Genomic DNA, 14,775 nt, shown 5'->3' on the forward strand with positions numbered 1-14,775 from the left:
CACAGCCCAGCCGGCGTGGCTCGGTGGTTGAGCATCGACCTATGAACCAGGAGGTCATGGTTTGATGGTTCGATTCCGGTCAGCGCATATGCCCGGGTAGCAGGCTCCATCCCCAGTAGGGGGCGTGCAGGAGGCAGCCCATCAATGATCCTCTCTCATCATCGATGCTTCTCTCCCTCTCCCTTCCTCTCTGAAATCAATAAAAATATGTTTTTTAAAAAAGTCTCCTTCATGGGAAAAAAGTCACTGAGTCCCACCCACACTCAGAGGGGACGAGAGTAGACTCCTCTGGAAGGAAGAGTCTAAAAATATGTGGGCTTCTTTTTTAAAAAAATTGCCGAAACCGGATTGGCTCAGTGGATAGAGTGTCGGCCTGCAGACTCAAGGGTCCCAGGTTCGATTCTGGTCAAGGGCATGTACCTGGGTTGCGGGCACATCCCCAGTGGGAGATGTGCAGGAGGCAGCTGATCAATGTTTCTCTCTCATCAGTGTTTCTAACTCTCTATCTCTCTCCCTTCCTCTCTGTAAAAAATCAATAAAATATATTTTAAAAATATATATATATATATTTCTTTTATTGATTTCAGAGAGGAAGCAAGAGAGAGAGAGGTAGAAACATCAATGATGAGAGAGAATCATTGATCGGCTGCCTCCTGCACCCCCCCCCCCAGTGGGGATGGAGCCCGAAACCCGGGCATGTGCCCTTGTCTGGAATTGAACCTGGGACCCTTCAGTCGGCAGGCTGATGCTCTGTCCCAGTGGTTCTCAACCTGTGGGTCGCAACCCCTTTGGGGGTCAAACGACCCTTTCACAGGGGTCGCCTAAGACCATCGGAAAACACACATATAATTACATATTGTTTTTGTGATGAATCACTATGCTTTCATTATGTTCAATTTGTAACAATGAAATTGGGGGTCACCACAACCTGAGGAACTGTATTAAAGGGTCGTGGCATTAGGAAGGCTGAGAACCACTGCTCTATCCACTGAGCCAAACCGACTAGGGCTGTGTGGGCTTCTTTAGAGACCCTCACAGGTGGGGAGAGGGAGAGAGACAGAGCCATGGGCAGGGACAGACCATTCAAGACCCGGAGGTTGGTGAGACAGGTACTCAGAAACGCAGAAATAAGTCCGAGCGACAGAGGGCGCTGTGGAGACGGGAAAAAGGCGAGACCAGGAAACCACAGTGATGACAATGACGATGATAACAGCCAGCACCTGCTGCATACCCGGCAAAACAGCATGGCTCTGAGCCACTCCTGTAGTCCGCACAGCTGCCCATTTTACAGATGAGGAAACCAAGTCATCGGGGACTTGCCCAGTTACACTTAGCAAGGGCGGAGCAGGGAAGGGAAACGGGGGAAAGAAGGATGGAGAGAACATGACAGAGACAGATGTGCAGAGAAGCTGGGGAAAGTGGCAGAAAGAGACCCACAGAAGTGCCCAGCTCTAAGGAGACGTTTCTCCACCAGAAAGAAACGGCAGCCGCCCTGACCGAGTTTCCCAGATCCCGGGGCTGGGCCACGCACTCGGTCCGAGGCTTCATTTCAACCCTTAAAGCTGCCCGACGCGGTGGGGCTAGTATAAGCCCCACTACCCAGACAGGACACCGAGGCTCAGAGAGGGATGTGACTTGAATGGGCTGCAGTGGGCTGAATGGGCAAACCCCCTCCCCCCAAAAGATACGTCCACCTATAACCTGTGAATGGACCTTATTTGGCAAAGGGTCTTTGCAGCTGTAATTAAGTTAATGACCTTGAGATGAGCTCATCCTGCATTACCCAGGTGGACCCTGAATCCAGTCACAAGGGTCCTCCTAAGAGAAAGGCAGAAGGGGATTGGAGACAGAGCCAGTGACGTGAGGACGGTCTGGGTGATGCGGCCACGAGCCAAGGGACGCCGGGAGCTACCAGAAGCTGGGAGATGCAAGGAGGCCCATAGGGCCTTCGGACGGGCTCTGGCCCTGCCAACTCCTGGGTTTGGGACTTCTGGCCTCCAGGACTGTGAGAGAATAAATGTCTGTTATTTTAAGCGACACCGTTTGTGGTAATTTTTTACAGCAGCCGACCCCAGGGATGGGAGAAAATAAGAAAAACATGGACTTTCTCAGAGGCAGAGACAATGAAGGAACCAGAGAGGAGAGGGAGAGACGGTGAACTGACAGTGCATGAAAACAGGGTCTGCCTACAATTCACTCCCCTTCCAGGCTCCCTCGCCGTCCAGTCTACCCTCCACAGACCCCAGAGTGCTCTTTTTTTTTTTCTTTTTTTTTTTTAAGTATACCTTTATTGATTTCAGAGAGGAAGGGAGAGAGAGAGAGAGAGAGAGAGAGAGAGAGAGAGAGAGAGAAACATCAATGATGAGAGGGAGCCACTGATCGGCCGCCTGCCACATGCCCCCCGCCGGGGATCGAGCCTGCAACCCAGGCATGTGTCCTTGACCAGAATCGAACCTGGGACCCTTCAGTCCGCAGGCCAATGCTCTAGCCACTGAGCCAAACCAGTCAGGGCCAGAGTGGTCTTTATACATCTAGGGTTGAGCCTGCCTCTCCCTAGCCATAGCTACCCCATAGCTCCAAGGGTGCTGGACAAAGTTCCCACCCTAAGCCTTTCCAGGCAAGACCAAATCCTCCTCCTGTCCTTCAAGGCCTACCTGAGATGTCACCTGCTCTGAGGGGAGTTCCCTGACCTCCAGGCTGGGTTCAAGGCCTTCCCTGGGCTCTCCAGTGAGCTGATCCACGTCAGTGACTGTCCGTATCACTTTCTTACACAGCTGACTCTGCCCCGCCCCTGCTCAGAGACGCCCCATGGCTCCCCAGTGCCCCTGAGGAAAAGCCCAGGCCCTCAGCCTGGGCCTAGAGCCCCCCGCCCCGATCTGGACACCCCCAGTTCCCAGCCTCATCTCTCCCCTTTTGCCATACCAGGCCCCTTGGCCTCGGGGCCTCTGCAGAAATGGTTGCCTCTAACTGCTCTTCCCAGTTCCCTGCTGGGCAAATGCCTCCCAGACTTGGCTGCACCTGGGAGCCTGCCCTTGCAGGAAGCCACTGGCCGTGCTGAGGTGGGCAGGGGCCTCCTCTGCGCTCAGGCCGCCACCTGTGCCGCCTCCGTTACAGTGCGCAGACAGGCTGGGCGCGGTGCCCGAGGGAATGGCCAGGCCGGAAGTGGGTCCCAGATGTGGTTTTCACGCCTATTCGTCTCGGGTGCTGGGAACAAAGTTTGGGTCCCGAGGAACATATGGGGCTCGCCTGCTCCTCACTTTCATCTCCCACCTTCCCAGCCCCTGGGTGGGAGGCAGGAGGGCCAGGCTGTTCAGGCCTGGGTGGTTCCCACAGCCACCCCCCTGGCCTCTTCCACCCTCTTTCCTTGTTCTTCTCCATCATGTTCTAGCCTCCTGAGCTCTCTTCTTCTGGGAGAGATGTGGCCACTGTGTGTTTAAATAAGAACAACAAACTCAAAAGGCTCTTACTCTGAACCAAGCACTGCTCTAGGCCCATGACGTACGCTATTAACTCATCTAACCCTCACCATATGCCCGTGGGTTGCTTCCTGTCATGATCACCATCATCGCCATTTTATAGATGAGCAAAGTGAGGGGTGGGATGGGAACCCAGGCAGCCTGGCTCCAGAGTCTGTGATGGTCGTGAACATGGCCTCTAGAGCAAGGCCACCCACAAGCCTTCCTGCGATGGTGGCAATGTCCTGCCTCGGCTCCGCCCAGCCCGCTCATCGCCAGCCACTTGGAACGTGGCGAATGCGACCGAGGAACGACATTTTAAATTTTATTTCATTTTAGTTACGTTGAATTGAAACGGGGCTACTGTATTGGACAGCTCAGCTCTAGACAGCTAAGTTTGCGTGCCAGCTGCTTGCTGACCCCTCACCTCTCTGAGCTGGTTGATTCACTGAAGAGGTGGTTAGGAATTCTCGCCAAGGGAGGTGGGGGGAGGGGGGGAGGGGGAAATATCTGTAATACTATCAACAATAAAAAATATATTTTTTTAAAAAAAGAATTCTGGCCAAGCTTGGCCGGCGTGGCTCAGTGGTTGAGTATGGACCTATGAACTAGACCAGCCGTGGGCAAACTATGGCCCGTGGGCCGGATCTGGCCTGTTTGAAATGAATAAAACAAACAAAAAAAAAAGACCATACCCTTTTATGTAATGATGTTTACTTTGAATTTATATTAGTTCACACAAACACTCCATCCATGCTTTTGTTCCGGCCCTCCGGTCCAGTTTAAGAACCCATTGTGGCGCTCCAGTCAAAAAGTTTGCCCACCCCTGTCTAGTTACTAGACAGTGATGGCGAACCTTTTGAGCTCGGCGTGTCAGCATTTTGAAAAACCCTAACTTAACTCTGGTGCCGTGTCACATATAGAAATTTTTTGATCTTTGCAGCCATAGTAAAACAAAGATTTATATTTTTGACACTTATTTTATGTATTTAAATGCCATTTAACAAAGAAAAATCAACCAAAAAAATGAGTTCGCGTGTCACCTCTGACATGCGTGTCATAGGTTCACCATCACTGAACTAGGAGGTTAAGGTTCGATTCCCGGTCAGGGCACATGCCCAGGTTGTGGGCTCCATCCCCAGTGTGGGGCGTGCAGGAGGCAGCCAATCAATGATTCTCGCTCATCATTGATGTTTCTATCTCTCTCTCCCTCTCCCTTCCTCTCTGAAATCAATAACATTTTTTTAAAAATTTATCTAAAAATAATAATAATAATTCTGGCCAAACACACCAGGGTTTGAATCCCTGCCCTCATCTCAAGGTGGAGTCCCCCTGGGTACCGCAAGTCCTTCATCTGTATAATGTGAAAAATAATAAGACCTGCCTATTTATTCAACAAATATTTATTTAGCCTCTCTTCCCGCCCCCTCCCCCACCCCTTGCGCAAACGCCAAAAACTGTTCTGCCTAGCACCCCATGATGTTGTAGTATATTCTGGATTCTGATTGGTTGAGGGCCTGACATAAACCTGGTAAGCTAATTTTTTCCAAATATCCTTTCTTTTCTCTTTCCTTGTTATCGAAACAGCCTATTTAGCCGGGTCCAAGAGAGCCCAGCATTGGGGTCTATGTTTCCATCCTCTCTTGCAGCTAGGTCTGGTCATGTGACTAACTTCTGGACAATGAGAACAGAGGGATGGTGTAGCTGCTTTTGGAAAATATCATTATAAATCAGCTGTGTTGGCCTTTTATTTATTTTCCTTCCTTCCTTCTGCTGCAAGGATACAGACATGATGGCGGGAGCACTCTCTGTCATCTTGGGCCGCGAAGACAAGGGCCATTCTGAAGATGGTGGAGAGGAAAGATAGTGAGTTCTTGGTGGCTTGACGATCTCCAAACCTCTGCTATGCAAGAGAGAAGTAAATTTCTGTCTTGTTTAAGCCACAGTTACTTGGGGTTTACTATGACTCCTAACACTACAGATGTTTGAGGCATCACTTCAGGTTCATCTGGGTTGCAAATTAGACCATTCATTGATGTTTCTCAATAAGTATTCATTGAGCATATACCATGTGTCATGCACCTTTCTAGATACCAGGGATACAGCCATGAACAAATCAAAATCCCTGCTCCCATGGGGTTCACATTCTAGTGGAAGAGATGGAGAAATGGTTAAAAAAAAAAAAAAAGAAAGAAAGACAACTATCCTGTATAATAGAAGGCTAATATGCAAATCGACCGAATGGCAGAACGACCAGTCGCTATGACGTGCACTGACCACCAGGGGGCAGATGCTCAATGCAGGACCTGCCCCCTGCTGGTCAGTGTGCTCCCACAGGGGGGAGTGCCGCTCAGCCTGCCAGCCTGATCGCCCACAACTGCCCTCCCCTGCCACGACCCACCTCCTCCACTGTGACCTGCCTCCTCCACGCTGCACGGAGCCACAGGAACCCCAGGCCTCACGCAGCCATCTTGTGACGTGAGGGCATGATGACCACCTAGGCTATTATTGGTACAGATTATCGGTAGCTTGGGGATCAGTGTCCTCCTGGAGGCTGTGTCCTGTCTTTTTCAGTCTTGTCAGGAGCATACCCCGGACATTTATTGCTGGAGGACCCATTCTCTCTATAACACTATGGCCCACCCTAGCTCCCCATTGGCTGAGAGGCCACTTTCTCTCAAGGAAGGAACAGGGTTGTTCCCTAAGCCCAAATGGGCTTTAAGTCATATCCCTTCTTCTGAGACTTCCTCAAAGGACTCTCTTAGTGGCTTTCCTGCAAAGGTCACCCAAATGGAAATTGTGTTGTTGACTTTACGTGCAGGGGGCAGAGGTCAGGGTGGCAGAGAAGATCCTAGGCCATGACAACCTTCCATTCCATCGTATTTACTGTGTCCGGCCTTTTAAACCCCATCCCTGTGGCCTGTAGGTACCCAGTTGTTGGGTAGGATGGAATTCTGCTTAGCACCAAGTGATGTCATACTACTCTGTGGCTTGCAATTGGCTATTCTCTCGGGGAAAGGGCTTAGCCAGTGGTTCTCAACCTTCTGGCCCTTTAAATACAGTTCCTCATGTTGTGACCCCCAACCATAAAATTATTTTCTTTTTTTTTTCTTTTTTTTTAAAATATATTTTATTGATTTTTTACAGAGAGGAAGGAAGAGAGACAGAGAGTTAGGAACATCCATGAGAGAGAAACATCGATCAGCTGCCTCCTGCACATCTCCCACTGGGGATGTGCCCGCAACCCAGGTACATGCCCTTGACCGGAATCGAACCCGGGACCCTTCAGTCCGCAGGCCGATGCTCTATCCACTGAGCCAAACCGGTTTCGGCCATAAAATTATTTTCGTTGATACTTCATAACTGTAATGTTGCCACTGTGATGAATCATCATGTAAATATCTGATATGCAGGATGGGCTTAGGCGACCCCTGTGAAAGGGTCGTTTGACCGCCAAAGGGGTCGCGACCCACAGGTTGAGAACCACTGGGCCTTAGTCTATGCTTCCAGATGTGGTGGACCCCACTCAGAACCATTGTTGGGTATTTACTCAGAGTCTTTTTATTCCCTTCTCAGAAACCATCTTGAGATCCTTCTGGAACGGAAAGTTCCTAAATCTGGAACTTTCCGGAAAGCTGTCAGGCTATCCTGAAAAGACACATTCCCGCCTTTTCCAGCCACTGTCCCCACCCCCTCGCTTTTACCCAATTCTTAGGCAACACAATCTGCCTAGCACTTAGTGACGTCATATCATCTCTTTCATTGGATTGGCTGTTTTCTCAGGGAGCGGCAGCCATCTCTGGGCCCCGCAGCTCTACTCGACGCCTACTTCATTTGCCCCTCAGATCCCATCCCGGCACCGATCAGGGGTCTGCAGCCAACATCCCTCAAGATTTAAGACTTTATTGAGGAGACAAGTTTCACGGGACTCAGGCCAAAAGTCCAGCCGGAGCACCAAAGGTCCCGTTTGCGGCCTTGGGTGAAGAGGCCTCCGCGCCTGCACGGCGCCGGCGCCGGCCAGTGACGTCAGAGGCACCGCGAGGTCTGATTGGCTCAGGGACCCTCTCCGGCGAGGTAAAAGGCTCTGCTCCCGGGCTCTTCTTAGCGCACCCGTTGGCTTTCGAGGCCGCCGCTTCCGGGGCGCTAGGCCGGGGCTGGAGGCTGCAGGGCGCGGCAGCCGCCTGCTCGCTCCTCCCGCTGCAGCCGCCGCAGCGGCCCGGCCCAGCGCGGCCTCCAGGGAAGCGCGAGGCCGTGGCGGTCGAGGACCAGGCGCGCGGGGTCGGGGCTGCCCGCCGCGCTGCCCAGCACCAGGTAGTGGGAGCCGGGCTGCAGGCGGAGGCAGCCACAGGCCAGGTCGGCGCCGGGCACCCAGGCCTCCTGGCCGCCGCGGCGCACGGGCTGCCGCGCCCGCTGCTTGTACACGGCCAGCACGTGCAGGGCCAGCCGCTGCCAGGCCTGGCCCGCCGCCTCCGCCTCTGCCGCCCGCACCTGCGCGTGGAGAACTGCGCGGCGGAGAGATGTCAGGCCTGGGTGGTGGGGGAGCCTCCAGGGCCCCGGGGGTCGGTTCTGATGGGGAGGGGCGGGGACCTGAGGGTGGGCTTCCGGGGTCACATCAGGAAGGGTGCGTCTCTGTGGGGATGGGGCCGAGGCCAGGAACAGAGGGAAAGAGGAGACAGGGCTGGCGTGTCATCCGGGCCCCTCTGCAGCCGCAGGCCCTTTTCTCCCCATCACTCACCGTAGTCCTGTTGGCAGAACCTCCGCAGGCTCATGTGTACCCTGGTGCCCGAGACATTGCAGTAGTTGTGGCACTGAGGGTCTGGGGAGGGTCGGGCTGTCTGCCGTGGGCTCCCGAGGCCGGGACCACAGCCTTCTGTCCCTGCCCAGCCCCGCATTCCATCTTGATGGGCAGCTGGGGTGCTCAGACCCCGGGACTGAGCTCAATGGGCCACCCCCGTGTCCCCACTGGGGAGCCCCATCAGCCCCTCTTGCTGGTGGGGGTCTCCACGCCCGCCTGTCTTACCGGAGCCGTAAGCACTGGAGGTCGTCGCCAGGGTGGTTGTTGCCTCTGGGATTCCTAGGAGAGACCGGAGGAGAAATTTGACCTTAGTTCCTGCCCCACTTGACCCCCATCCCCACCCCACCCCACCCCCTAGGAGTCCAGCTGTTCAGGCATAAGAGGGCAAGCGCCCTTTGCCCTTCTCTCCGGACCTTCTTCCTTCAGACCCAGGAATCTGCACCCCCAGCCCCGCCCCCCTCAGATGGAGGAGTCCAGGCCCCCAGCCTTTTCCTCTCCGACACTGAGACCCTGAGACCGACCGAGGAGGCTGGACTTTCAGTCCCTATTTCCCCCCGGAACCCAGAGTCCGGCCTCCTGCCTCTCGCCCCCATCCCAGGACCCAGCCCTCGTCCTGCTTTGTCCACTGGAGATCTGTGATGTCTCCTTCCAACCCCACGCAGGACGGTGGCCTCTCAGGACTCACGCTGGCAGGGCATCCGGGGGGAGCGGCTCTGCTGGTAGCCAGGGCCACAGCGGCTGCACGTCAGGCCGGTGACCCCGATCTTGCAGGAACATTGCCCGCTGGTCTGGTTGCAGGTGCCGCCCGTCGCCCCAATAGGGTGGCACTGGCAGGCTGTGTGAAGAGAGGATCTAGGATGTGGGTGTCTGGGCCCTAGACGCTCCCTCTCTGTTCCCCAGCCCCTCCGGCCTCAGACCCGCCGAGGCTGGGCTTCGGTCTGCACTCACCCCTGCAGGCCTTACGGCTGGTGATAGGCTGGTCAGGGTCCCTCCAGAACCCTGGCTGGCAGTAGTGGCAGTGCCGCCCAGCCGTGTGGTGGCGGCATCGCTCGCAGACGCCGCCACTCCGGCCTCCCGACAGCCTGAACAGCTCCGAGTTGAACCTGCAGCGGCGGGCGTGCTGGTTGCAGGAACAGGCTGGGAGCGAGATGGGGCCCGTCAGACCCAGGCTTTCTGTTCCCTGTCCCCAGTTTTCTCCCACTGCCCTCGGGATACTGACTGAGGCTACAGCGTAAGAGGGACTGCCTGGTGGGGGTACCTGGTTAAGCCTGGGTCTCAGAACCTCTTTATTCTCGTCTTTAAAATGGGGGCTCCGGAGCCGGGTAAGCCCCAGGGGACTGATGAACCTCGATGGTGTGAAACCAGGGGCCTTACAGAGTGGCAGCTCTGGGCATGGGCTATGGAGTCAGACCCTACGTGTTCATGTCCCACTGTGTTCCTTGGGCATTTATTTGACTTCTCCTTTTTGTAGCTCGGCTGCCTTTGCTGAAAAATGACACTTACAATACCTGCTTCGTGCAGTTTAAATGAAACCTAATAGATATAAAGTGCTTAACTCAGGGCCTGACACACCGCATGTACCTGCCCGTTGAGAGCTTCCGCGTGCCAGGTGCCAGCTGCCAGGTGCCAGGTGTGTGGCATTCTCGCGGCAGCTCTGTGAGGCCGGCGCTATCACCATCCCCATTTTACAGATGTGACAACTGAGGCACAGAGAGGTGAGGGCACCTGCCCAAGGTAACTCAGCTAAGGGGCGGTCGGGGGCAGGATTGGAACCCAGGCCTTCGGGCTCCTACATAGGTCACAGGATTCTGTGAGGACTGTGGACATTGACCCGGGAGCCCTGATCAGGTGTCCGAAGGCAGTGGCTCTCAAATCTTACTGTTGATCAGGATTCCCGGGTGAGACGGTGAAAATGAACAATGCAGATTCCAGGGCCCAGCCCCGGGGCTTCTGCTGGGCCCAGGGGTCTGTATTTCTAGCAAACATCCCAAAGTGCGATGCTGATGTGGGGGTCCGAGGACCACTCCCCGGAGCGGTCGAAGGGGCTGTGGACGCCAGGAGGGTGGAGAGGCTGGGCTGGCAAGTCCGAGACCCAGAGGGACAGTGGGAAGGTCATCGGGGAGCCGGGGTGTCTGTGTGTTCTTGGGGAGCTGACGCTGCCTCTCTGAGCCTCGGTTTCCCCCCTGCTCGGTGGGGATCTCAGTTGGTCATCGGGCAGTTAGTTTCCTTTGGGTCCTTTCTGACGAGAGGGTGATCGCATCACCTCACTCCCCTGGGGAGAACTCAGGTGGGGAAGGGGTTCGGGCCACCACTTCCGGGAAGCCTGGAGCTTCACCACAGGAGTGAGCCCATCCTGTCTGGACCCTTCTCCGTCACAACAGTTGGTCTCGTACTCAGGTGCAGAGGGCAGTGCCCTGCTCAGCCTGGTGTGGGGGGTGGTGGAGGGGAAGGGGGTGTGATTCGCAGAGGGACAGCCTCCGCCTGCTCCCAGGTTCTTCCCAGGCCCAGGATGAGCCCCGCTGCACCCCCAGGCCAAGTTAGTCTCCCCTCCCTCCCTCAGATCTGGCTGGTGGGAATGGATCCACTGAACAGAGGCCCTGAGGTGGTGGGGGCAGAGGGTCAAGGAGGACCCCCGTTAGGATGAGGATAGAGTGGGAGCTGAGGACAATGGACAGTCTGTAGGTCAGTCATTGCAGGAAGAAATAGAGGGTGAAAAGGGCAAAGCACGTGGGAGGTAGAGGGAGGGACGTTCAGGGAATTGGAGTGAGTGTGTGTGTGTCTTTGTGCCTCTGTGTGTATCTCTCAGTGGAGTGGGGTCACCTCCCAGGGCCTCAGACAGCTAGCAAGGGCTGCCAGCTGGAGGTGGGAGGAGCAGGGGGGCTGTCTCTGAGGAGGGGCTTCTGCAGGGAAGGGGGAGGGGGGGCCAGACTCAGAGCTGCAGTCTGGGAGCACCAGGCGGGAGAAGGCGCTGAGCGGGCCAGGGGCCAGGGGCCAGGGGCCAGGCCTGGGGAGCGCTGGGGGCTGCACTTGCTGGCAGTGAGACTTAGGGCAGGTGATGGATGCGGGCAGGCCTCGCCTCCGTGTCTGGGGGATGGCAGCATTGACAGAGACCCCGCAAGCTCTTCCTTGGTGCCAGGTGCCCCAGGAGGCTTTACTCCAAGGCAGGGGTGGGGGCCCTTTCTTCTGCCAAGGGCCACTGGATATGTGTAACATCATTCGCGGGCCATGCGATATTACCGACTTAAAAACCAGCCTGCTATAGTTGGCAGACATTCAGTGAACTCATCCCTGATGCCTTGGCAGGGCCAGACCCAATGATTTCTCAGGCCTTAGGTGGCCCGAGGGCCGGACGTTCCCCACCCCTGCTCTAAGGACTCCCGGTATATGAATGAGCTCGTTGAAGTTTCACTGCCGCCCGTAAAGGAGATACTGTTACTGCCCCCACTTTACAGGTGGGAAACGGAGGCAGAGAGAGGTTAGGCCACTTGCGAGGATCACACCAGGGGAGCCGGAATGCGAGTCCTGTCTGCTGCCCGAGAACACAGTGTGACAGTGCCGGACAGGAGCTTGGCAGGGACAAGCCAAGACCCCCAGCCCAGCTTCTGGCCCGGCCACTTACTGGCTGTGTGTCCTTGCGCAAGGGACTTCCCAACTCTAGCCTCAGCCTCCTCATCTGTAAGATGGGCCTGATGACAGTGCCTGCCTGGCACGTAGCGGGTGACAGCTGCACAATGAACGCGTCAGGAAAGGGCCAGCTGCAGTAGGTGCTATCGGAACCCCTGCAGCAAGCCAGGCCCTGGGCTGGGTGTTTATTCGTGTCATTATCATTATCATTGTGATCGAGGATCAAGGAGAGCAGGAGCCCCTATTGGGCAGGTAGGCAGCAGAGAAGCGAGGCAGGCAGCGGGAGGCTGTGGGGGGAGATGAAGAGGGGACCCCCAGCTGGAGAACAGAGAGGGGAGAAGCAAGGAGCAGGCAGCTCTGGGGCGGGAGCGCATCCTGCCCCTTAGGGACGAGGGACCGTGGGCCTGGTGGTGGGTGAGGTTGGGGAGAGCGGGCCCAGGACTCACGTAGGCAAGGGTGGGGGTGCCAGGGTGTGGCAGGCCGCCAGGGCCAGTCTCGGTGGGATGGGCGGCAGCTCTCGCACCCGGGGCCGGTGGTGTGGTGGCGGCAGCGGCAGCGGGGGGGCCGGGCACGGGCAGCACATCGGGCGGCGTGGCCGTGGCACTGGCAGCGTCCTCTCACTCCAGCTGCTGCCAGCCCTGCCCGGCCCCCAAACTCCACCCGGAGGTGACTGGCCACCACGCTGGCCTTAGAGCCTGGTGGGGCACGGAAGGTCACTTTTTCGGGGCCCCCCAAGGCGCCAGGCCAGGCGGGTCTGCGCCACAGCGATCTCCAGGGGCCCCCCGTGGCCCAGGCGGCCGACACGACCAGGGCTGGGGGTCCTGGGGTGCAGAAGCGCAGGCTGACGGACGCCAGGAGGAAGGAGCCCCCCAGGGCCAGGGTCAGGCTGCCATTGCAGGCCGCCCTGCTGCCCTCGGCCCCTGTGGAGAGGGTGCAGGCCTGGGGGCAGGAGGCCGCCACGCCAGCCAGCTGGGTCACGGGTGGGAGGCAGAAGCGGGGGCGGCCCCCCGGGTGGTAGCAGGGGTCTGAGGTGGCCTGGCTCAGGAGGAGCAAGAGGGCGAAGGTCACGGACATGGTCCCAGCAGGGCAAGTACCTGGGGAGGACAGGAGGGGCCAGGCTGGGAGCCTCCGGCTGTCCTCAAGTGTCAGCCTCCACCAGCTCCCTCAGGCCCCCCGAGACCCCGGCATTCCACCCAGCCCTGCCCGAGCCCCTCCCGGCTGCTCTAAGCGAGGAAAATAGTTCCATCTGGGGAGAATTACTGTTTACACAGCCCGAAGGGGAAAGAACGCAAGCAAAATCGAGAATTTTGCCTGAACTAATCCGTAGCTTAACACCCCAGAGTGATCTGTCAGTGTCGGGGGGCAGGGGCCCTGGGGAGAGGGCACGGGGGGAGGGGGGCAGGTGGCGAGCCTGAGGGAGGGCATCAGATCAGGGTAGTGGGTCAGAGCTGGGCCGGGGAGGGGCGTTTAGAAATGGATGAAGCTCCAAGACAAAGGACTAGACCACGGGCCAGGGCACAGCCGCAGAGACAGACGAGAGGAGAGCAAGCCGCGGAGAGACACAGGCACCGAGGGGAGGCCGGGAGGCCCGGGCAGCCAGCGTCCACGGGGAGTCGGGCAGGGCCCAGGGCGCCCACGGGCTGGGACAGACAGGCAGACAGGCTGCGGCTGAGGCATCTGGAATCCAGAGCACAGACAGCCCAGCAGACCCGGCCAGGCCTGGCGGTGGGAAGGGGAGGAGGGAAGGTGCGGGCGGGCGGGCGGGCGGGCGATCAGAAGCTGGAGGCCAGACCCCGGCCCACAGGGATCAGAGTGAGGCCCTTTCCCACGTGGTGCCCTAACCTTGTTCTCCACACCCGGGGCACGGAGGGGATTATCGCCAAACCACTGGGCCTCCCCGCCACCCACCCCCAGCCTCCACGGCCCTTAACCCTTTCCCCCCAGGTGCCAGCCCAGAGAACCGTGCTGAGGGCGAGGACAGGCGGGTGGGGGTGGGGGGCGGTGAGGAGCGGGTGCGGAGCCCTGAGGGGCAGGGGAGGCAGATGGCAGATTCCCCCCGGATGCCCGGTGGGAGGGCCCTGGGCTTGGGGTCTGAGGACTTTCCCATCGGCTCAGCCTGCCGTCTGCCGTCTTAGGCCTCAGGGTCCAGGCATCTGAGCCCCCATGTTCAACACTGATCTCAGGTCCCCCGAGCAGATGGGGGAACAGATGTTGGGGTGGTGTGTGCTGAGGGAGGAGAGCGCGGCAGGGCCAGGCCGGGGCGTCCATGGGGCCAGAAGTCCAGACCTCAGGATGGCAGCTGGGACGGACTTGGTGCTGGGATGCCACCCCTCCCCTCCCGGGCGCGCAGCCCCTAGTGAGGCCCACTCAGGTCTGGGGTCTTGGAGCCTTTCTGGGCCCCACCGCCCAGTGCCCTGGCTCTGAATCGGGACCCGGGCTGGGAGTCTGGGGGGCACCTGGGGGTGCAGGTGGGGTCCCAGCCTCCCTCAGCCCGATCTCACAGTCTCCAGTGTCCCCAGTGCAGAGACTGCCCCTCCCGCCCCCCATGACGGGCACCACCCTCCGCCCCTTCAGAGGAGCCTGGCGCCATTTTGTGCTCTGGCGGCCGGCGTTCGGCATCTGCCCCGAGTCCCTGGGCACCAGCGCGTGAAGGGCCTGGCCCCGCACCCCTCCCAGCTCTCCTGCCCTGCCTGGGTGGCTCAGGCCCTTAGCACCCTGGGCAACCAGACCGTGAGCTCCCCCCCCCGGCCCCCCACTGCCCCTGAGGAACCCAGAAGCCACCCCTGCCCACCGGGGACCCACATGGCCCGCCCCTACCCCTCCTGGAAGCTGGAGCCCACCTCCAGCCCCTTTAAGGAACAGAATCTGGTTGTGCTCCCAAAAGACCCAGATCAAGGGACC

General features: G+C 58.0%; 1 protein-coding gene across 1 annotated transcript; it reads right to left on the reverse strand.

The window, feature by feature from the left end:
• Nucleotides 1-7,598: 7,598 nt before the first annotated feature.
• On the reverse strand, nucleotides 7,599-12,948 carry NTN5 (netrin 5; the record flags this gene model as incomplete). Its single annotated transcript, XM_081107346.1, has 6 exons — nucleotides 7,599-7,957; nucleotides 8,191-8,271; nucleotides 8,476-8,529; nucleotides 8,936-9,085; nucleotides 9,199-9,387; nucleotides 12,321-12,948. The coding sequence occupies 6 exons, from the start codon at nucleotides 12,946-12,948 to the stop codon at nucleotides 7,599-7,601; spliced, it is 1,461 nt and encodes a 486-aa protein (XP_080963472.1).
• Between the last annotated feature and the right edge of the window lie 1,827 nt (nucleotides 12,949-14,775).

Source organism: Myotis nattereri, assembly GCF_964212035.1.
Source record: "Myotis nattereri genome assembly, chromosome: 15".
Taxonomy (NCBI): domain Eukaryota; kingdom Metazoa; phylum Chordata; class Mammalia; order Chiroptera; family Vespertilionidae; genus Myotis; species Myotis nattereri.